The sequence below is a fragment of the Oncorhynchus clarkii genome, chromosome 4, assembly GCF_045791955.1.
Source record: "Oncorhynchus clarkii lewisi isolate Uvic-CL-2024 chromosome 4, UVic_Ocla_1.0, whole genome shotgun sequence".
Lineage (NCBI taxonomy): Eukaryota > Metazoa > Chordata > Actinopteri > Salmoniformes > Salmonidae > Oncorhynchus > Oncorhynchus clarkii.
The window spans coordinates 14,123,976-14,147,616 of record NC_092150.1 but is presented as its reverse complement, the minus strand read 5'-3'; the positions used below and the strand labels follow the sequence as shown (position 1 = coordinate 14,147,616).

The 23,641-nt window shown below is 41.8% G+C and overlaps 2 protein-coding genes across 3 annotated transcripts; both read right to left on the bottom strand.

Moving 5' to 3' along the window:
- Positions 1-1,274: 1,274 nt before the first annotated feature.
- Positions 1,275-9,288, bottom strand: LOC139406468 (troponin I, fast skeletal muscle-like). The gene is made up of 7 exons (XM_071149086.1): positions 9,230-9,288; positions 5,304-5,336; positions 5,158-5,194; positions 4,850-4,978; positions 2,544-2,633; positions 2,253-2,429; positions 1,275-1,536 (listed from the first exon to the last, which is right to left on the bottom strand). The coding sequence occupies exons 2-7, from the start codon at positions 5,309-5,311 to the stop codon at positions 1,441-1,443; spliced, it is 537 nt and encodes a 178-aa protein (XP_071005187.1). The 5' UTR covers positions 5,312-5,336; positions 9,230-9,288; the 3' UTR covers positions 1,275-1,440.
- A 4,449-nt stretch (positions 9,289-13,737) lies between these two features.
- Positions 13,738-20,591, bottom strand: LOC139406466 (uncharacterized). Of its 2 annotated transcripts, none has more exons than XM_071149083.1 (5): positions 20,477-20,591; positions 19,711-19,808; positions 19,493-19,579; positions 18,547-18,731; positions 13,738-15,021 (listed from the first exon to the last, which is right to left on the bottom strand). In XM_071149083.1, the coding sequence occupies exons 2-5, from the start codon at positions 19,796-19,798 to the stop codon at positions 14,116-14,118; spliced, it is 1,266 nt and encodes a 421-aa protein (XP_071005184.1). In that variant the 5' UTR covers positions 19,799-19,808; positions 20,477-20,591; the 3' UTR covers positions 13,738-14,115. The 2 variants fall into 2 exon arrangements, with proteins under 2 accessions (XP_071005184.1, XP_071005183.1); XM_071149082.1 differs by having other exon boundaries at positions 20,415-20,495.
- Positions 20,592-23,641: the final 3,050 nt, after the last annotated feature.

Here is a 23,641-nt window from a genome sequence, read left to right as displayed (position 1 = left end):
CTCCTGGCTGACGGACGGTTCTGGCAGCTCAGGACAGACGGGAGACTCTGGCAGCGCTGGGTATGAGGAAGACTCTGGCAGCACTGGACAGGCGGGAGCACCTGTAGGGAGGAGACGGAGAGACAGCCTGGTGTGGGGGGCTGCCACCGGAGGGCTGGTGCGTGGAGATGGCACCGGATAGACTGGACCGTGAAGGCGCACTGGAGCTCTCGAGCACCGAGCCTGCCCAACCCTACCTGGCTGAATGCGCCCCGTAGCCAGGCCAATGCGGCAAGGTGGAATAGCCCGCACTGGGCTGTGCTAGCGAACCGGGGACACCATGCGAAGGGCAGGTGCCATGTACCCCGGCCCAAGGAGACGCACTGGAGACCAGATGCGCTGAGCCGGCTTCATGGCACCTGGCTCGATGCCCACTCTAGTCCGGCCAATACGAGGCGCTGCTATGTACCGCACCGGGCTATGCCTGCGCACCGGGGACACCGTGCGCCTCACGGCATAACACGGTGCCTGCCCGGTCCACCTCTCTCCACGGTAAGCACGAGGAGTTGGCGCAGGTCTCCTACCTGACTTAGCCACACTCCCTGTTTTTTGGGGCTGCCTCTCGGGCTTCCTTGACCCCCATGCCAACTCCATTCTCCTGTATCCCTCCTCACATTGTTCCAGAGAATCCCAGCCGGGCTCCGGCACTATCCCTGAGTCGACCGACCTCCTCTCTATTTCGTCCCATGTTGTAACCTCCTCCAGATAGCGCTGCTCCTTACCACGCTGCTTGGTCCTTTGGTGGTGGGTGATTCTGTAACGTTCGTCGTCTTCTTCTGATGAGGAGTAAGAGAGGTCGGACCAATTTGCAGCGTGGTAAGTGTCCATTTTAATAAGACAAACTGAACACTACAAAAGTACAAAATAACAAAGTGAAACAAACGAAACGGTCCTGTGTGGTAACAAACACTAACACGGAAAATAATCACCCACCACTCAAAAGTGAAACCAGGCTACCTAAATATGGTTCTCAATCAGGGGCAGCTGCAAATTGGTCCGACCTCTCTTACTCCTCATCAGAAGAAGACGACAATCGTTAAAATAAGGAAATTGTGTCTATTGATACATCAGGAAAAACAAAAGAAGATAAAAACTGGCAGAAAATATGTTTGTCATATATATTTGAACTAACAAACATAACACATGTTCTAGACTAGAGGTAAATTTAGACAAGACAGAGACAAAACATAGATCTGATCACACAGGTACAAGAAATTGTGACAATCTGAAAAGCATTTATTAACGCACGTTACTGTTCCACTCGAAACATTTAATTGTCCTTTCGTTTTACACACATACACTGGTTCAAATGATACCATAGTGCTCAATAAGAGAAATGTTCAAAAAAGTGAGAGTTTTGTGTTGTTTAGCGGGATCTATACAGGGAAATGATAGACTAAATTAACCCTCGGACTCAAACATCTTCTTCCTCCCGTCCATTCCGGACTTGTCTTCAATGTTCTGACGCCAGTCTCCAACATTACGCAGTTCCTTATCCTGCAATAGCAACATAGTCAAAGGTTCAGGGTTAAAAATTCAGTAAATTATAACCTTGAGATATTTGAGTGCTGAAGCCAAACAACATGTCGTCATGTTGGAGTGGAGCAGTTGTTTGGCAGAAGTTGTATAACTGTAGATGACCCAAGAACCGAAAGCTATGAAAATATATCTGACCCTGTATCAGTGGTTTGGCCACTCTATACAACATCAAATCGAACAGCCTTATAACATGGGTGCGCTCTGCTGAGCTTATCTATGTGTGAATTCATTTCACCTCTTAGAGTAGATTAACAAGGCCTCAGGTTGGACAATAACAATGTCTGCCAATGGCTAATCTCGGACAGAACAAATCTTGTGAAATTGATGCTGGATTAAGTCCTGGGGGGAGACGTGTTATAAAATGTACTTTGTACTAAGGAGACTCGTGAAGTCTCTACCCCTCTAAACAGAAACTCTCAGCCAGTTTTGTACAAGTCTATGGGCCAAATGTCCCCTCCCCTTCTGAAATTTGAAATATGCGAGCACCTGCGAAATTGGGATTTATTCAAATGGTCAGTGATGAAAAATCTGAGTCTTGCAACAAAGTTGTTAGTCGTCGCATCGCACAGTCTGTCACCAGATACTACCACCATTTATGTTATGTGCATGTATCCACGAGAGATTACCCAAGGTGACATCTCTACAATATTCTATTTTACTGAACAGTTACCCACCTCCTCTTTCACCTCCTTCTTTACTTGTTTCAGGTTGGATCTCAGATCCATGGACACCTTGTGCTTGGAGCCCAGCAGAGCCTGGAGCATAGCATCAGCAGACATACGCACTTTCCTCAAAGTTGGCTTCTTGAACTTGCCCTTCAAGTCAATAACTTTAATGTTCAAATCTTCAATCTGACCAATGGAAGAAGAGGAGAACAACAACATTGATCTAACTGGCACCACATAATTACTCATGGAATGCATTCCAAGTTTCAGTTGGTGTGAGGTAAAGTGAATACAGTATACCTCCTTAGTGGCTTTGTTCACTTTGCTCTCCAGGTCATATCTCTCCTCATCTATCACGTCAATCTTATGATGCAGCTCTTTCAAGAACTCCTGAGGTGATATCAATAAAAATCAAGCATTAATAATAATAATCATCATCATCATTATACCAATAAAACGAATATATACTACCATCACTACTACTGCTGCTACTACTATTGCAACTACTATTGCTACTACTGCTAGTATTACTGCTGCTACTACTTCTACTACTACTGTTACTACTGCTCCTACTACTGCTACTACTACTACTACTGCTTCTGCTACTACTGCTGCTGCTGGTACTACTACTATTACTACTACTACTACTACTACTACTACTACTACTACTACTACTGCTACTACTGCTGCAGTACTTCTGCTACTTATATTAGTGCTACTACTACTGCTACTGTTACTATGACTACTACAACTAGTACTACTACTACTATTCATAACAATAATCATAATAACAATAGTGAACACTTTATTCAATACATTTGAATACAGTAAATAATGATGTAATCATCATATACAGTGCCTTGCGAAAGTATTCGGCCCCCTTGAACTTTGCGACCTTTTGCCACATTTCAGGCTTCAAACATAAAGATATAAAACTTTATTTTTTTGTGAAGAATCAACAACAAGTGGGACACAATCATGAAGTGGAACGACATTTATTGGATATTTCAAACTTTTTTAACAAATCAAAAACTGAAAAATTGGGCGTGCAAAATTATTCAGCCCCTTTACTTTCAGTGCAGCAAACTCTCTCCAGAAGTTCAGTGAGGATCTCTGAATGATCCAATGTTGACCTAAATGACTAATGATGATAAATACAATCCACCTGTGTGTAATCAAGTCTCCGTATAAATGCACCTGCACTGTGATAGTCTCAGAGGTCCGTTAAAAGCGCAGAGAGCATCATGAAGAACAAGGAACACACCAGGCAGGTCCGAGATACTGTTGTGAAGAAGTTTAAAGCCGGATTTGAATACAAAAAGATTTCCCAAGCTTTAAACATCCCAAGGAGCACTGTGCAAGCGATAATATTGAAATGGAAGGAGTATCAGACCACTGCAAATCTACCAAGACCTGGCAGTCCCTCTAAACTTTCAGCTCATACAAGGAGAAGACTGATCAGAGATGCAGCCAAGAGGCCCATGATCACTCTGGATGAACTGCAGAGATCTACAGCTGAGGTGGGAGACTCTGTCCATAAGACAACAATCAGTCGTATATTGCATAAATCTGGCCTTTATGGAAGAGTGGCAAGAAGAAAGACATTTCTTAAAGATATCCATAAAAAGTGTTGTTTAAAGTTTGCCACAAGCCACCTGGGAGACACACCAAACATGTGGAAGAAGGTGCTCTGGTCAGATGAAACCAAAATTGAACTTTTTGGCAACAATGCAAAACGTTATATTTGGCGTAAAAGCAACACTGCTCATCACCCTGAACACACCATACCCACTGTCAAACATGGTGGTGGCAGCATCATGGTTTGGGCCTGCTTTTCTTCAGCAGGGACAGGGAAGATGGTTAAAATTGATGGGAAGATGGATGGAGCCAAATACAGGACCATTCTGGAAGAAAACCTGATGGAGTCTGCAAAAGACCTGAGACTGGGACGGAGATTTGTCTTCCAACAAGACAATGATCCAAAACATAAAGCAAAATCTACAATGGAATGGTTCAAAAATAAACATATCCAGGTGTTAGAATGGCCAAGTCAAAGTCCAAACCTGAATCCAATCGAGAATCTGTGGAAAGAACTGAAAACTGCTGTTCACAAATGCTCTCCATCCAACCTCACTGAGCTCGAGCTGTTTTGCAAGGAGGAATGGGAAAAAATGTCAGTCTCTCGATGTGCAAAACTGATAGAGACATACCCCAAGCGACTTACAGCTGTAATCGCAGCAAAAGGTGGCGCTACAAAGTATTAACTTAAGGGGGCTGAATAATTTTGCACGCCCAATTTTTCAGTTTTTGATTTGTTAAAAAAGTTTGGAATATCCAATAAATGTCGTTCCACTTCATGATTGTGTCCCACTTGTTGTTGATTCTTCACAAAAAAATACAGTTTTATATCTTTATGTTTGAAGCCTGAAATGTGGCAAAAGGTCGCAAAGTTCAAGGGGGCCGAATACTTTCGCAAGGCACTGTATATGAAGGCATACATTTTACATTGATTTGGGGTTTGACCAAATGTTGATTGTTGAGTGAACAACCACTTTACATTGTGGGATTATGTAGTAATGCTTTGATTGATTGTTTGTTTGGTTTACCTGTAACTGTTGAGTACCCCCTGGCAGGGACAGGGGAGGGCAGTTCTCCGCCATCCATCTTATTCTCTCTTGCTCGTTCTCCTTTGCCTCGTCTTCCAGTAAGCCTTTAGCAATGGAGAGCATCAAGCTCTGGGAGACAATGAGGCATGCAGGTTACACGTGTGAAAAGCCCAGTTATAACAGAATTAAGACATTTCGTGTAAAACATGAACCTTGAGATATTGTATACTTGTGTTCCCCTCTATTCTCCTTGTATTGATAGTTGTTGACAAGTATCAAATTAAGATCCGATATTTGAAAGTGTTTACCTTCAGGTAATGCCTCCGACTCGAAGACATCTTTTTCCTGAAGAGATAAAATGATGAAAAGGTGAGAGAAAATATCATGTTCATTTTCATGTATTACACATCGACATCCAAAAATTTGAGATGTGATCAATGTATAAATTACTCACTCCGACATCTTGGCGTTTGTTTGATTTCACACTCTGTGAAAAAACAGGTCATTATTTCATATAAATTTCAAACTAATTAAAAGAAATACATTTACTGCATTGCCAATCGCCTGTCATGTCAGTTAAATATTTTCTTAAGGCTGCAAAAATGTGTCCTGTTTACAAATTGCAAGTGGAAAACATATGTATTTTTCTGTGTACTTTCTGTTATCAACTGCATGGCTTTGTTTTACAGTGGCAAAGAAAAATAATACAATTCACAACTATGTAAATGTATGTGATATATACTGTAACTACAATGGTCAAACGTCAGAACTGTTGACACGTTCTAATGTTGAGTATGTTGATTATCAAACTATCAAATAGTTGTATTTTGATGTATTTTCTATTTCTTTTTCAGACGAACATTGATGGAATTTAGGTGGATATAATTAGATACTATTTTGTTCACCTAATCTAAACAGATGTATCAATGAATCTCTCCAGGAATCTCTCAAGGAGGATCAATCAGAAGTCATGCTGAGTTTAATCACCATGGAAGTTCCTTATATAGGGCAGTCATGCATAATTGTTCCACTGAGGGGGAACACTATAGCCTACCAACACACGTGAGGGCTGAGGGGAAACACTATAGCCTCCCAACACAAGTGAGGGCCATTTGGCCCTGGAAAAGCAGCAGGGTCTAAATGAGTCTAAGAATATGAAGGCCAGCTGTTCTCCTTGAGTAGCTCCATAATGGAAGGCTGGGAGATTATCAACAACCTGATACCACCTCTGTTGATGCCCAGCCTACCCTCTAGAATATCCCTGAGATGGCAGAGATGTTACACCATCACATCTGAAATAAGGGCTCATCTGCCTGGAAAAGTCCACTTGATCCAGCACTTCAATAGAGCTTTGACTGTTTAAAGGGGCAATCGGGGATTCAAACATTAATAAAGTGGGCACCCTAACACTGTTTTGGTAAACAGCGGTGGGATGGGGCTGGAGAAATGTAATCACTTTCAAATTAAAAAACAGCTACATATCTTTAATTTAAAAGTAAAAAAATTGATGTACCAATCACAGATTGCCCTTTTATGGTTAGAAGACCTGTCAAACACCAAAATAAAAGCTTCTGGATAAATCTTTTGAACCTATATCTCTTGTAAAAAAATTATTGTAAATTGATAATCCCAGTGCTTTCATAAAGAATGAGATGTGGCTTTGAATCTTTATCTTTGGCAGATAGTACCATGGACACTGTGTTAAATTGTGTGTGTTTAACACAGTGTTAAATTGAGCACCTTCTTAGTCATTATACGTGGCCTACCAAAATAGTGTTAAACTAACACTTTTCAAAGTGTTGATAAACTAACACCTCAAGAGTTTGGGGTCCCTAACACTATGGGTATTGCAAATTCCAATTTAAATTATCACTTTATTACAGTTGATGCTTTCTCAGCGTTAGGGAATTAGCACTTATGGTGTTACAGTAACTGGTTTTTGGGTGTTGTTTTAACACTGTAGGCAGGGTGTAAAGTCTTATTTGCATATGTGTTTCCCAGGGTGCATTTGAAGTGTATTTTAGAGGTACCACCCATGACTATGTTTGCTAGTGGCATTTCTGTTAAATCTCTGATTGAAAAGCAAGTGGGAGGGGTATTCATTATCATATTTCCTAACAAGGTTTGTTCCAGATTGATTGTTAGCAAAAGTTTGTTTTAATATCTGTGTCTGCATGCACATTGATTGATTTATCTTAAACTATATCAAAGATAGATGACTTACATTTTCTAAACTAATCCAATCTGTAAAGGGTTGGATTTATGCACCCGTTACTGAGATGGTTATTCCAGTTTACATGGTTTAGGTAGTGTTGTATGTCAAGTTCTTCACCATAGCAATCTGAATGCAGGTTGTGAGTGATAAAATATTCAAATTGTTGGATTTCCTCCATCTGGCTGGATTCCGATAGGAATTACTAATCACTTCACAAAGCAGTGTATTGTGACTTGCAGGTCTGATGTGCAAGCATTTTCATACCACAATGTCGAGGATAACTAGGCCATAACTAAAGGCCTTATGAAATGTATAATATATGGTCATAAAGGCTTTACTTTAAATGTAAACACATTCACTTAGGAGGTCATTTCAGGGCTAAAAGTTATTGAATGCAACTACCATGAATCTGTCACTTACAAATACAGTCATGGGTAGGTATCGCTTACATTAAATTGAAATCAATAGTTTATGTGTCGGGGGGCTAGGGTCAGTCTGTTATATCTGGAGTATTTCTCCTGTCTTACCCGGTGTCCTGTGTGAATTTAAGTATGCTCTCTCTAATTATTTCTTTCTTTCTCTCTCTCGGAGGACCTGAGCCCTAGGACCATGCCCCAGGACTACCTGGCCTGATGACTCCTTGCTGTCCCCAGTCCACCTGGCCGTGCTGCTGCTCCAGTTTCAACTGTTCTGCCTGCGGCTATGGAACCCTGACCTGTTCACCGGACGTGCAACCTGTCCAAGACCTGCTGTTTTCAACTCTCTAGAGACAGCAGGAGCGGTAGAGATACTCTGAATGATCGGCTATGAAAAGCCAGCTGACATTTACTCCTGAGGTGCTGACCTGTTGCACCCTCGACAACCAATGTGATTATTATTATTTGACCCTGCTGGTCATCTATGAACATTTGAACATCTTGGCCATGTTATGTTTTAATCTCCACCCGGCACAGCCAGAAGAGGACTGGCCACCCCTCATAGCCTGGTTCCTCTCTAGGTTTCTTCCTAGGATCTGGCCTTTCTAGGGAGTTTTTCCTAGCCCCCGTGCTTCTACACCTGCATTGCTTTCTGTTTGGGGTTTTAGGCTGGGTTTCTGTACAGCACTTTGAGATATCAGCTGATGTAAGAAGGGCTTTATAAATACATTTGATTTGAAAGGCATGCTGGAAAATATGCAAACATGGCATTACACCCTACAGTGTTAAAACAACCCCCTCCCCCAAATACTGTAACACCACATGTGTAATTCCCTAACACGGAAAAAGTATAACAGCATCAACTCTAATAAATGGTGTTAGGGAACCAAGTGTTAGTTTTACACTATTTTGGTGGGTCACATATCATTTATAAGTGTTACATTTAACACTGTGGGTGTTAAATTCTGATCTAAAATGTGATGTGTAATGCCACACTTCATTAAACATTGATATAAAATGTAGGACTACAAAGAAAGACACGTTTAGAATGAAGACACTTCATCACATTACCCTTGATATTACCTCAGTGATAGCCTGGTATAACACTCTATGATCTACTTTATTATCCAATTCGGCAACCTGCCTTCCCATCTCCACAACCAACATAACATCCTCCGGGTTTGAGATTATATTCCAGCCAAATCCTCATCTGTGTTATATAGTGAACAATTGTTTGCGTTGACACCAAGATAAACACTGGGGGTATCGCATTTCACATCCATCAGTTAAAGGTGTCTAGTAATTTTAAACAGCCCACATAAACAGCATCTAGGTCTAGAACAACCTACATTGTCCTTGTATAATGTAGAAAGTGCTGGATAATGTCTCCTTCACAAATGTTTGCATTGTACTTCCATAAAAACCTACACTAATCATCAACGGATTGACAACATCTCATTGAAACTGCATAAAACCAGGAAGAATGCTTTAATAGGCAACACCCACCACAGAAACCACCACATCCAAACAACACCCACCACAGAAACCACCACATCCAAACAACACCCACCACAGAAACCACCACATCCAAACAAAGAAGCAATAAGTCCCAAATCCTTCAAATAGAACCCGTACATAAACCGGCACAAAGTCATTTGAAACTAGATGGACCACTGAATAAATCCAAACAATTCACCAGTAGCACAGAGCAGTCAAGCTAGAGCCGGCTGAAAGAAGAGCAGTCCTCACCTAGGAGCTGAGCAGGAAGAGGAGCCCGACAGATTTTGGGTGAGACCGGCTAGTGGCTACAGCAGCAGATGGAATCATAAGATGGTATATATTGCAATTCCCAATGGCCAAGGAAATCCCATCTTTCTGTTTATGGAAGTAGATTCATCCTCAGACCAATAGGCAAGCACCTGAAATACTATATCTGACTCCCACCTCCTCCGTTATAAATAACCTTACTCTGATGATATTGTGATTGTTATGTGATAATTCCTTTAGACAACAGCCTTATTTAGTACAGAAGAAAGTGGTGGTCTGATGAGTTGTGGGTAGCTTGGTTTACTGCTGTGAGTCGGATTGCCACTTTAGCTTCAGAAAGAGTGAAGAACTGAGAGACAGGGCTAGGGTTGTTAGTGCGTTTGATAGGGAGATGACCATTCAGAAAGAGTTCTACAGAGAAGTGACAGTGTGATACCACCACCACCAGTTTGAGCAGGCTGAAGAAAAGAACGAGGGAATGCTCAGTGATGAAAGTAAAGGAGGCAGCAGGTGTGAGAATGGTCCAGGGAATTTGTTTTGGCTGCGCAGTGAAGACTATTCAGGAAGCTGTACATGAAATGACCAATGGACTTGTATAATTAACCAGAAGTAACAACAGCACAGTGCAAGCTACTTTAGAGAATCAGTGAGCAGTTAATGGTGATGTGTTAGAGGAGAATCAATATATACCAGCATCATGCTTTGGCATTTCTTCCAGAACATATCAGGTTGAGGTGGCGGTCACCATAGCACTGAGAAAAAGTGTTTATACTAAACAGAAGAATGTTTGTTTTAGTAATAATATGATATGTAATATCTGCCACTGAATATGAATGTTTAATTTAGTGCCATATACAGTATGGTATGATTCATAGTATGACGTTAGCTGAAGAGCTGTTTCTTCCAGACAGCCAGACTACATTAAATCTAACACTGTGTTACAATGGGCAAAGGGTTGGAATGATATCAAATGCCCGATCGCATGAAAAAGGCTCTTTGCAGACGTCACATCACTAATGGGTTGGACAGGTGGGTGAGTGAATACAGCAGCCTCAACATGCAGCCTGGGAATGGGGGAGATGGGAGGGGAGGAGAGAGGCAAACTGTGGGGATATGTAGTACTTAAGGACCAGTGAGAGCCAGAAGAGGGGCAGGGCGATGGAATAAAGGAAGGGAAAGCTGAAGTCGTGCAGGTCATAGAAGTCATGGAGGCTGGTGACAGACAGGCCACAGCAGCAGTGTGTTAGCCCTGTGTGTGGAATAAGGCTAATAATACTGTGATGGGGTCAGGGTCAGAAAGCCCCCCCTCACCCTCTGCAGGAATGTCTGATGTCGTCAAGATGTAATTTCTTCACGAATGTGTATGTTTAAAGCTGATTATTTTAAAACTGGAGCCTGGCTCCTTATTCTGCATAGGGTATTTTGTGTGTATGTGTCTCCTCTTCAGAGAGCAGAATAATAGTTTCCTGATGCTCGACCTCAAACCTTGAAGCCCCCATTTTCCTATGATTCTCTACCCTTTCCGCCCTCCCCGAGTGCACTTGTTCACGTCACGACTGATATTGATGTGGGGAATCCAAGATTAGCCTCGTGTAAATTCACTAGACATTAAATGGAAGAAAACGGACAGAAATGGGGATGGACTACCTGAACCTGAGCTGATAAGAAACTTATTTTTATGGTATACACTAATGAATAGAACCCTGAGAACACAAAGACTCAACTTTGTTTACGTTTCTATACAGAATAATCCGGTCAAACAATATACATATGGCAATGATGTAACGTCTTTTTTAATATGTACACCTACCAAAAACTCGACAGGAAATGCGTAGCTTCACATATTCTGGTTTCATATACAGTTCAGTCAAAACATTCTGGGCCATCATACAGCTCACCTGAGAACAAGTTTTAAAACCAAAGTTGAGAGACGACCCAAAGACACCATCACAAGGGTCAAATAAACCTTCTATAACCGTTTATTTTTAAATATAGTATATTCACCATGAAAATGTTAAAACATCCGTCTATGGCCTAAATTGTACGGCGTGCAGAAGTGCACAAAATGTTGAATCATCACATCTAGGGTTTAAAAACTCCCAGGTTTTCCAGAAATCCCAGTTGGTAGATTCCAGGAATCAGGTGGAAATACACAGAAAATCCTGAATCCTCCAAAAAGGATTTCTGGAACACCTGGGAATTTTGGGAAAGTTAGGGTCATTCTGTAACCCTGATCACATCATGAATGAATGGTCACAGCCACATTTCGCATAGTACATAAGACTGTGCACTCACTGACCACCAAAACATGTTACAGCAATAACCAATTCACATAACTGTATTCTTTCATAAGATCCTTATGTCATGTATTCCAATTAAAAACATTGACAGCATCAATAGGCAACATTTTAAAGTAGAAAAATGTTTATCAACGCCCAACAACTGCATACAAAGTGTGCAAGTGTCACTGTACAGTCAGTCGCACAAGACAAATTCAAGCAAAGGCACCATACTCATGTACTGAAGCTTCCATTCCACCCATACTGGTCACAGAACAACAAACATGTACTACAACCACTGCTGACAAAAATAAGCATTGCTAATATTAAGTCTGTCAGATAAAAGTGGTTTATGATCATAATCATACTACAATAACATTGGATCAGTGGCATTTTATGAATATGATAAATTACTGTAGCAAGCCATCTTCTTTTTTTTTTTTTTTTTACAGAAATGTAACTATTTTATAAATCATATGAGCCTCTACACAACTCCCTGGATATAAAGTTTTGCTTTCCAATGTTATGTTAATTTGAGTTCATTTTGCAATTCAGACAGTTCTAAAGATGGGCAACATTCAACCCTTGTGTTGAGGTAGAGAATGCTAACATTTAGCCTGTTGTGGCTGAAGCAAAATAATGAAACCCTAATCCTAGACGTAGTCACTACTGGTCTATGACTACCTCCAAGATAAGTCAAATAATGAAACCCTAATCCTAGACGTAGTCACTACTGGTCTATGACTACCTCCAAGATAAGTCAAATAATGAAACCCTAATCCTAGACGTAGTCACTACTGGTCTATGACTACCTCCAAGATAAGTCAAATAATTGAAATATTACTTTTGAACAAACTGTCCCTTTAAGGGAAAAATATTGGGACCAAATTAACTGAATCGAACACTAGAGCACAAAGTCTTCAAAACAATCATTTTAAAAATACATTTCCATACCACAGAACAATGACAATAAAAAAGTTAACTGGTGTTTAGATTCATGTCAGCTTTCTAATACCCATCAAACTGTGCATTTCTGGAGAACCTTTTTAGGTAGTGCAATAGAATTTCCCGTAGTACAACACTGAATCACCATTCAGTCTGATTTATAATATACTAATACTGACATTCCAGAGAGATAGATACTGACCATCCATTTTCATTGCATACACAACAGCTGAAATTACAAAGCCACAGTTTCCAAGAAGTAGCACAGCAAATGTTTACAACGGTGAGTTAAAGTGATAGGGAACGTCATGTAAGTTAGTTTTCCTCATAGAGGATGATCTATGATAAATCATTGTCTTCCACCTGGTCTTCTGAACCATGATGGAAAATGTCTTGAGGAGGCTACCACATTGTTATGTCTGTCTGTGGCAGGAGGGTCACAGACCAATTGAGGTGTGAGGGAGGGATTTACAACAACAACAAATCGGAATCCATGTGCAAAGTCCCCTGCATGTCGCTGATATAGTACAGTAATGATCTGCTCCTGTGGTTGGCCGATGTAGATCCAGGAGAGCAGTGGCATCCTCCATTATTCACACAGAGCTTTCATATTAGATCAGCAGTGTTTTGCAGCTATATTGGAATGACATCATCATTAGTTCTCCTGAGAACTCCCATTCAAATTCCCCTGAAATAAAAACACAACCACAATAAAACCAAGGTAGCACAGGGCTTATTCAGCCTGAAGTCACTGTCTAGAATGAAACAGTTTCCATATCTAGCAGATGTAAAGAGTAAAACATCGAATCGCTTATGGAGAAACATCACAAAGTCAAATTCACGGGCTCAGAAGAGGACAAATACATCAACTTGCATTTACATTTTCACAAGCATTTTGATGTGTTGCAAGTACATTGAGCTTCAAAAGTATTGGGACTGACATTTGTCGTCGTTTTGGCTCTGTACTCCAGCACTTTGGATTTGAAATGATACAATGGAGGTTAAAGTTCAGACTGTCAGCTTTCATTTGAGGGTATTTTCATCCATATCTGGTGAACCGTTAAGAAGGTATGTGCAAAAAGTGCTGTACTAAAAGTATTGGGACAAATTCACTTATATTTGTATTAAACTTGTCAAAAGTTTAGTATTTGGTCCCATATTCCTAGCACGCAAAGATTACATCAAGCTTGTAAGACTCTACAAACTTGTTAGAGGCATTTGCTTTGGTGGTGTTTCAGATTATTTTGTGCTCAATAGAAATGAATGGTCATTTTGGAGTCACTTTTATTGCAAATAAGAATAGAATATGGTTTCTAAACACTTCTACAATGGTTCACCAGATATGGATGAAAATACCCTCAAATTAAAGCTGACAGTCTGAACTTTAACCTCAGTCATCGTATCCTTTCAAATCCAAAGGCCTGAAGTACAGAGCCAAAACATTTAAAAAATGTGTCACTGTCTCAATACTTTTGAAGCTCACTGTTAGTGGCAACATCTCCATATCCAGTTGACTATGACAGAAAGTAAAGCTGCCTTTCAAAAATTGTCCATAGAAAAATATCCATTGAATGCCACAGTTAGATTAGAAAAATAAAGAGGGCCAAACTACAGGGAAAGGGGAGTGGAGGGGGAGGAGCCAGGTCAGGTCCAGGCCACTTTCCTTGAGATAGCCTGCTTGAAGCACTCTGGGTCCACGTTGCCTCCAGGCCGCAGAGCTCTCTCCAGGCTCACCAGCACATTCTGGTGACACTCCCTGATGTTAACGGGGTACTTGGCCCTCAGCAGCTCGTAGGCCGAGATCAGCCGCATATTCTGCTTCACCATGAGGTACTGGATGATACAGGTCGGAGCCAGGGAGTACCCGTCACGGCAGTGGACCAGCACTCGTTTCCTTTTTTCCGTGGAAGCCTCGATGCACTCGTTGATGTCCTCGAAGCAGTGCTGCTTCAGGGCAGGGCTTCCCTCGCCCAGTGCGTCTGGGACATCACAGATGTCCACCTTGAGGCGGGACCAGCTGTGGCGGGCTCCTCGGGAGCAGGTGCAGGGGATAAGGCTGAGACTTGGGCCGGAGTCCCCTGGCATGCTGCTCATGTCGATGATGCTGTCAATGTTGTTGCGACACAGCGTGCGCCCGTTGTACGCTGCGTTCAGGTTGCCCACGAAGATGTAGTCCGTCACCTTGGAGATGACGGGCTCAGAGTACTGGAAGTGTTCCGGGACGTTCTGTTTGGGAGTGTCTGGGGTGTCTGGTGGACCCGCCCTGCCCACTGACCCCACCCCGGCCGGACCTGTGGCAGCTCTCATGCTGTAGTTACGCAGCTTCTTGGAGCCGGAGCGGGAGGGGGGGTTGGAGTCGGACTCTGAGCTACTGTTCCAGGGAGGGGAAAATAGGGAGAAGCGGCTGGAGGACTTGCTCTTGGTGAGGTTCTCCACAGGGCTGGATAGGCCAGAGCTGGAGGCTGTGGTGGAACCAGAGGCACAAAACAATGAGGCCCTCTCCAGGGAGCCTGTGCTGCTGGCTGCTCCTGCACTGTGGGCCTGCTCCATCTGAAGTGAGACACAAACAACATCAAACACACACACACAAAGCATACTGAAGTAGGGCACCATACCAAAAGATAGGACACAGATTTTTTCAAAGAAATTCATTTAGGGATGTCAGCAATACATTAAAATACTAGTAACAATGAGGGGTTGGAAACGAAAAGGTCATTTATTTTAGAGGAACACAACCAGAACTGACAACAAATGTGATCTACATTGTTCTGGAACAGAGCCATTATTTTTAAAAAGCATGGGAACCGGTTAACGTTATTTAACATTCTGGACATTTTTTTCCAGTCCCTCAAAAAAACCAAAGTGCCTATGCAAAGCCCTCACTGTCAACTCAGAAACTAATTCCAGTGTCTGCCTGCCAGCTGGAAATCTTTGCCAGTGTGTGTGCATGTGTAGGGTATCTGACCCTTCCCCCGAAGCATAGTCTACTGTAGCTACTGATGTTACAGGCGTCATTCAGAAATTAGGGAGAGATTTTACACTGAACAAAAACATAAAACGCAACCATTTCAAAGATTTTACTGAGTTACAGTACATAAGGAAATCAGTCAATTTAAATAAATGCATTAGGCCCTGATCTAAGGATTTCACATGGCTGGAATACAGGCACTCTGCCACCATGGGGCACTCTGTTCACTACGTTGTCATCAGCCAACCGCTCGCCAACACGATGCTATATAGACGCTGTCTGCCATCTTCCCAGTACAGTTGAAACCAGAATTTATCTGTGAAGAGCACACTTCTTTAGTGTGCCAGTGGCCATCGAAGGTGAGCATTTGCCCACTGAAGTCGGTTACGACACCCAACTGCAGTCAGGTCACAGTTTCATCAGCTGTCCGGATGGCTGGTTTCAGACGATCCTGCAGGTGAAGAAGCCTGGTGTGGAGGTCCATGGCTGGCATGGTTACACGTGGGTTGTGAGGCCAGTTGGACGTACTGACAAATTCTCTAAAACAACATTATGGTAGAGAAATTAAAACTGTATTCTCTGGCAACAGCTCTGGTGGACATTCCTGCAGTCAGCATCCCAATTACACACTCCCTCAAAACGTGAGACATCTGTGGCATTGTGTTGTCTGACAAAACAGCACATTTTAGAGTGGGCTTTTATTGTCCCCAGCACAAGGTGCACCTGCGTAATGATCATGCTGTTTAATCAGCTTCTTGATATGCCACACATGTCAGGTGGATGGATTACCTTGGCAATGGAGAAATGCTCACGAACATGGATGTAAACATATTTCTGGACAGAATTTGAGAGAAATAAGCACTGTGTGTATGGAAATGTTCTGGGATCTTTTATTTCAGCCCATGAAACATGGGACCAACACTTTTCATGTTGGATTTATATTTTTGTTTAGTGTAGAGAACAATGCATTACCTTTTTTAATGCTAGTTAAGGACACTATAGATTTCATGTTTCACATTGGATTTATTATCTACGAAAATGTAAGACGTGCTATTTTATTTTATTTCTGGTACAGTGCAGTCGGGAAGTATTCAGACCCATTGACTTTTTCTACATCTTGTTACATTACAGCCTTGCTCTAAAATTGATTAAATAATAGTTTTTCCTCCTCAATCTACACACAATACACCATAAATTCAAAGCAGAAACAGGTTTGTCGAAATTTTTGTAAATGTATTACAAATATAAAACAGAAATAACTTATTTACATAAGTATTCAGACCCTTTGCCATGAGACTCTAAATTGAGCTCAGGTCCATCCTGTTTCTACTGATCATCCTTGAGATGTTTCTACAACTTGGAGTCCACCTGAGGTAAATTCAATTGATTGGATATAATTTGGAAAGGCACACACCTGTCTATGTAAGGTCCATCAATTGACAGTGAATGTCAGAGCAAAAACCAAGCCATGAGGTCAAAGGAATTGTCCGTAGAGCTCAGAGACAGGATTGTGTCGAGGCACAGATCTGGGGAAGTGTACCAAAACATGTCTGCAGCATTGAAAGTCCCCAAGAACACAGTGGCCCACATCATTCTTAAATGGAAGAAGTTTGGAACCACCAAGACTTTTCTTAGAGCTGGCCGCCAAACTGAGCAATCGGGGGAGAAGGGCCTTGGTCAGGGAGGTGACCAACAACCCGATGGTCACTGACAGAGCTCTAGAGTTACTCTGTGGAGATGGATGTCCTTCTGAAAAGGTTCTCCCACCTCTGCAGCACTCCACCAATCAGGCCTTTACCGTAAAGTCGCCAGACAGAAGCCACTCCTCAGCAAAAGGCAGGACAGTCCTCTTGGAGTTTGTCAAAAGGCAAAGAAATGACTCAAGATGCTCTGGTCCAAGATGGAACTCTTTGGCCTGAATGCCAAGCGTCACGTCTGGAGGAAACCTTTCACTCTCCCTACAGTGAAGCATGGTGGTGGCAGCATCGTGCTGTGGGGTTGTTTTTCAGTGGCAGGAACTGGGAGACTAGTCATTATCGAGGGAAAGATGAACAGAGCAAAGCACAGAGAGATCCTTGATGAAAACCTGCCCCAGAGTGCTCAGGACCTCAGACTGAGGTGAAGGTTCACCTTACAACAGGACAACTACCCTAAGCACACAGCCAAGACAATGCTGGAGTGGCTTCGGGACAAGTCTCTAAATGTCTTTGAGTGGCCCAGCCAGAGCCCGGACATTAACCCGATCCAACATCTCTAGAGAACTGAAAATAGCTGTGCAGTGACGCTCTCCATCTAACCTGACAGAGCTTAAGAGGATCTGCAGAGAAGAATGGAAGTAACTCACCAAATACAGGTGTACGAAGCTTGCAGCGTCATACCCAAGAAGACTCAAGGCTGTAATCGCTGCCAAAGGTGCTTCAACAAAGTAATGACTAAAGGGTCTGAATAAAATGTGATATTATTTTCATTGTTTATATTAATTTGCAAAAATGTATAAAAAAACTATTTTGCTTTGTCATTATGGGGTATTGTGTATAGATTGATAGGGGGAAAAAACAATTCACACATTTTTAGAATAAGGCTGTAACATAACAAAATGTGATAAAAGTCAAGGGGTCTGAATACTTCCCAATTGCACTATAGCTAGCTTTTTTAGCTAGCTCTGGCCTAGCTCTCAAAAAACTCATAATCAAGGGCTAGCTCTGGTCCAACATTAGTTAAGCCAACTCTGAAGTTCAAAGACATTCCAATGTCAGTCACATGTCATACCCTTCGCTAAACTTGTCTGTCCAATGCATGTACGTACATAGCTTGCCAGCTCCATAGCAAGCAGCTCTATTCATTGGTGAAGTAATTTGATTTCAGCGGTTTAAAAGGGAACAAAAAGGAACGATAAACAGTTTCTTTTTTGGTGTTCGAACTGGTTCAAAACTTTATTTTGCAAGTCGAAACAGTGGAACGGAAAGAAAGAAATTGTGGTTCTGGGCAAAGAATTTTGGTTCCAACCCCTGGTTACAATGCAAGTACTACAGTCACCCACATAGCTAACAGTAGTCACTGATGGGGAAACCCACCAGTACCAGCATAGGCCTAGTAGACAGACATACCTGGGCTTTGAGATTGTTCTTCCACTCTTGGGTCTCCAGAGCTTTGAAGCGGCCATTGCTATCTGAGGAGACGGAGAGGCAGAGGGGCCGGTGGGCCCTTGGGACAAGCTGGGGGGTGAGGGCAACAGGGACAGGCCGAGGCTCGTGGTGCTCATTCCTACTCATCATCAAATTTGGACAGGAGCCTGAATTACATATACAGGTAGGAAAACATCCAGAGATTAGGCCTTGCCAAGTTCTGTAACTTTGCTGTTATAATGTTTCTTGAACTTGTATTTTGTTTCACCTTTATTTAACCAGGTAGGCAAGTTCTCATTTACAATTTTAATTAAAACTACGAGAAAGGCCTCAACAGCATAGTGCCTCATACAAGCAAAAGGATAGTCACAGTGCCACATCTGTGGTTTTATAAATAGCTCAACCACTCTGTGAATGTTGCCATTTCTGTTCTACTAGTACAGGGTTTCCCAAACTCGATCCTGGTCCCCTCTCCAGGTAAACATTTTGGTTTTTCCACTAGCACTGCACAGCTGATTCAAATAACCAACTCATCATCAAGCTTTGATTATTTGAAGCAGCTGTGTAGCGCTCGGGCAAAAACCAAACTGTTTACCCGGGGAGGGGGCAAGGATCGAGTTTGGGAAACTCTGTACTAGAAAATGGAGCCTTTCATATTGGACCAATTGTTGCTTGCTGAGGGGCTAAACATTAACACCGAGATATCCCTGATTGACAAAGGGAGTGTGAATATTTACCTGTGTTACAATGTAATTAGTTATGATAAGAATGAACCCTCTGTATATGCTGTAGCTAATGCATAGTGCTAAAACAGATTATCAAAAACCCAACCCCAACATTTAGGATGCAGTGCTCAAAAAAATAGTCAACATTGAAATATTACCAGAATAAAAAAGGGCACTAGGTTTCAGGACAAATATTTTCTTACCAGTGGCACATTCTGAGCGACTGACGGACTGTATCTGCAAACTATGTTGAAGTCTGAATGTGTTGTGAAGATGCTTCACAATCATGCCTGTGAATGAAAGAACATTTATATTTTCAGTTCTGTATTTTCATTTACCATTCATTCATACACGATGACTTGTTAAGCAACATTGTTTTATGTGTACATTACTAAAAGTGCAACCCATGAAGAACAAGTACCTGTCTTGCCATTTTGTTTGGGAAATACTTTTCTATCCAACAATTTAGGTGATATTAGGCATTTGTTCCATTTTTCCACGGTTTCCATTTTCTGCCTCCTGATGAACAAGACAGACAGATTAATTGAGGATTCTGATGATCAACATGGGTTAACATTTTCCAAAGCTATCCGATATCTGTGTTGATAATGGCTACTGACAATCTGTAACCATCAATCAACACAGCCTAGGTAACTAAATATATCAATTGTCATAGTAGAGAATCTCCCTCTGCCGCCGGAGAACTGAAATGAATGATGAGGAGTAGCAGCAGAGAGCATTCAAAGAGTCCGACATCTAACGTTAATCTGACTCATGTTGTGGTGGTGGCCATCGGCTCGCTGCTGTTTTTACCAGCCAGTTAATCAGCTAGCGGTAGCATTCCTGGGGACGTGTGCCAAGCCGTGCATTGACTAACCGAGCATAATCAAATAATTTTTAGCATAGCATATTTCTGCTAAATTAATGTATTGCATTATAATATTGCTGTCTGCTATGGTATGCCGTATGCACACAGCTTGCTAACGTTAGTTAGCTAGCTACTGTTAGCAAATTTAGCTAGCCAGAAAAGGTTGGTGCAGTGTCGCTGTTTAATGAATGCTTGCCAATCAGCAAAAGACACACACACAATAAATGCGCATTCGAAATAATGTAGACAAACAGTACACTATTGCATAGATGTCCATACAACAAGAATGAAATGGATAGAAATTCCAGATAGCACAAACCCCCCATCCACTCGCTCTTTGCAGCTCTCAGCTGAATGAACAGTACGGAAGCTCACGTAGACAAATCACCTCAATAACGAGATTAGGAATTCTACTGAGGTGTAATCATTATGCCGATTCTGTTGCAAAACGTTTCGTCTGTTATTTTTTTTGCAAAAACCGTTCATTCCAAGAGGAAAAGGCCAACGAGAGTTCCTATTGGACAAAATCAAATAGGTCCCGCCCCATTTCGTTCAATTTTCTCTGTTTGCTTCCGTTTGGTTGTTAAACGGTAAACGGTTTCCGTAATAAATACACCCCCGGTAAATGGGGTCGGTTGTGGCCCCTGTGTTGACAACTCTGTCAAGGAAAAATTGTATTGAATATACAAAAAAACACAATTGAACAAATATTGCCTGCATTAGACGTATCAAATGTCATCATTTGATTTGATGGAATATTAAAATATAAATCTTGACTGATCTTGGTCTGATAGTGATCCAGTCCCAATGGTTTGGTATAAATGGGCTGGAGAAATGCAACTCTCAAATTCGTCTGGGCAATCGATTCAAGGGACTGACAGTCCAGGACAGTTTTTTTTTAAAGAATTCAGATAACAAAAAAAAGTAGAAAACAACCTTAAATGTTGTGTAACAATAGAGTGGGCTCATATAATTATTATATTCTTCAATAATCAAATGGTTATATCATTAGATTAAATTACCATAGAGCATCATATTATCCCACATTGTTCCTTAATCATTTGTAGGCTAACTATCTGGGATACTAAGATGCCTATGCCTAATTCACATTCAAAAAGGTTTAAACACTCACCTTGTGTAGTGATAGCCTATGATTTTATTGGATTTTCTCTCGTCGTCTCTCAATTGACAAATAATCCTTCTTGTCATACCCTGGTTGCAATCTGCATGAAGCAAACCCTCATTGAGAGCAATCACTTAAACTGTATGAGGCAATGGTTTTCAAGGCGAGCTTTAATTGGGCAGCTTAGCCGCACTCCAGGTATCCTGGAAACGCTAGTCACATGATGTCACCCTGCTGCATACAGAGCAGCTGAGCACATAGTCAGTCCATAGAGATAGAATACTTTTATCTCTGTGACATAGACCCATAGTGATAGAATATGTTTTTATCTATGACATAGACCCATAGAGATATAATAGTTTTATCTCTGTGACATAGACCCATATGGATAGAATAGTTTTATCTCCATGACATAGACCCATAGAGATATAATAGTTTTATCTCTGTGACATAGACCCATATGGATAGAATAGTTTTATCTCCATGACATAGACCCATATGGATAGAATAGTTTTATCTCTGTGACATAGACCCATAGTGATAGAATAGTTTTATCTCCATTACATAGACCCATATGGATAGAATAGTTTTATCTCTGTGACATAGACCCATAGTGATAGAATAGTTTTATCTCCATGACATAGACCCATAGTGATAGAATAGTTTTATCTCCATGACATAGGCCCATATGGATAGAATAGTTGTAGGTGGGTGGGCGTCATTTACATTTCAAAGAACCCCTCAAGCTTCTCAGCTCTTAATTTTCAGGTGCAAGATATGTGTCGATAAGAACCCCGCGAGACGGCAAGGGAAGGCCCTGCCTGCCTGTTGCCAAGACACCTGCCTCTCCGAGGCCTTTCTCTCTCCTCTGTACCTATTATTCAACACCTGCTTGTGATGCTTGGGTCTTTACGCAAACAATGACTCCAGAAGCACTTCAAACAATATGCTTAGAGAGAACTAACAACCACATTATGAATTAGATGGAGTCCCATTGACAGATTATCTGCTTGTTTTCTGTCCATTTGCCTCATGCTAAATGACTCTTGGTGTCATGTGATGTGTCTGGTACCATGGAGTGTGCTTACTAACTCTACCAGGGAGTGGGCTTACTAACTCTACCAGGGTGTGGGCTTACTAACTCTACCAGGGAGTGGGCTTAATAACTCTACCATGGAGTGTGCTTACTAACTCTACCATGGAGTGTGCTTACTAACTCTACCAGGGAGTGGGCTTACTAACTCTACCAGGGAGTGGGCTTACTAACTCTACCAGGGAGTGGGCTTAATAACTCTACCAGGGAGTGTGCTATCCATGGTTTATTGATCAGGCCTGTAGTTAGGATCAGAACAGGCATATTCCATGGTTCCCAGGGGCTCTTTGATGTTACTGTGCCCAGCGTTGGGAGGCTCACCACAGGCCAGGTCACCCAGCGGGAGAGCCTGTGTCACAGGACAGAGTGGGCGAAAAACACAGCAGCGTGAGCGATGACCTTTGGTTTGGCTCTGCTGTTGGATCATCACTCAGATCCTTATGTTCTGGAAACACGTGCAGTTCTGCTCTCACACACACTGGTCATCCATTCATCTCTTTCCAGGAAGTAACAATTCACCGGAATAATGAATAGGATTCTGAGAAAGTCTATTTGATTTCCATTGAAAAATTATAATTGGAAATGAGGGAAGGTCTATTTAATTTCCAATACAACCATAAAAACCCAATTGAATTGGAGATTGAAGGCATTTTCCTTGAATCCTTCTAATTTCCTCTTATAGGCATAGCCATTTCTTTGAATTTCACTCTATGATAACTGACCTAGCATGGTTAGAACCCAGTTCAATCAAAGTATCATGATTTAAAGTCTAAACCTTTCCAAGTTATACTCAAACTTCCATATTTGTTGCAATATTGCTAAATGTGTTGCAATACTATTGTATTAAGGGTATGTTTGACAACATGCACTCAAGCCATGAAAAAACTCCTTTACTTATTTCATACCATTCAATATGTTACACCTGACCACCTGTGAGAGCAGTAAGCAACTTGTCGTGGCCACAGTGCTTCCAGTGCTCTGTCCAAAACATAGCTCCTAATTAGGTAGCTGTAATGAGCATGTGCACAGTAGGTGCTGACAACGCTGGCTCAGACTCCAAGCTCTGCTTCTGTTGTTTTATCCCTCCCATAGGGATCCATGTTAATCTAAAGGTATTATAGGCTGACACTGCTGTGGCTCCCTGATTTCCCACTGTACCAACCCTGTGTCAACTGGGAGAGAGGAGGCTGCTGAACTCAGGTTAATTGACTCAAGGTAGGGCACATCATCTGAGATTCAATCAGACACATTTAATCAGATGCTTTGGG

Coding starts and splice junctions, on each gene's coding strand:
- LOC139406468 (XM_071149086.1), bottom strand. Junction 4,979..5,157: donor GTCGGAGGCATTACCTGAAG/GTAAACACTTTC, acceptor ATTGTCTCCCAG/AGCTTGATGCTCTCCATTGC. Junction 1,537..2,252: donor AGAAGGAGGTGAAAGAGGAG/GTGGGTAACTGT, acceptor TTGCTATTGCAG/GATAAGGAACTGCGTAATGT.
- LOC139406466 (XM_071149082.1), bottom strand. CDS start 20,434: ATGGACATCTATGCAATAGT. Junction 19,580..19,710: donor CAAACAAAATGGCAAGACAG/GTACTTGTTCTT, acceptor TTTCATTCACAG/GCATGATTGTGAAGCATCTT. Junction 15,022..18,546: donor AGAACAATCTCAAAGCCCAG/GTATGTCTGTCT, acceptor GTCTCACTTCAG/ATGGAGCAGGCCCACAGTGC.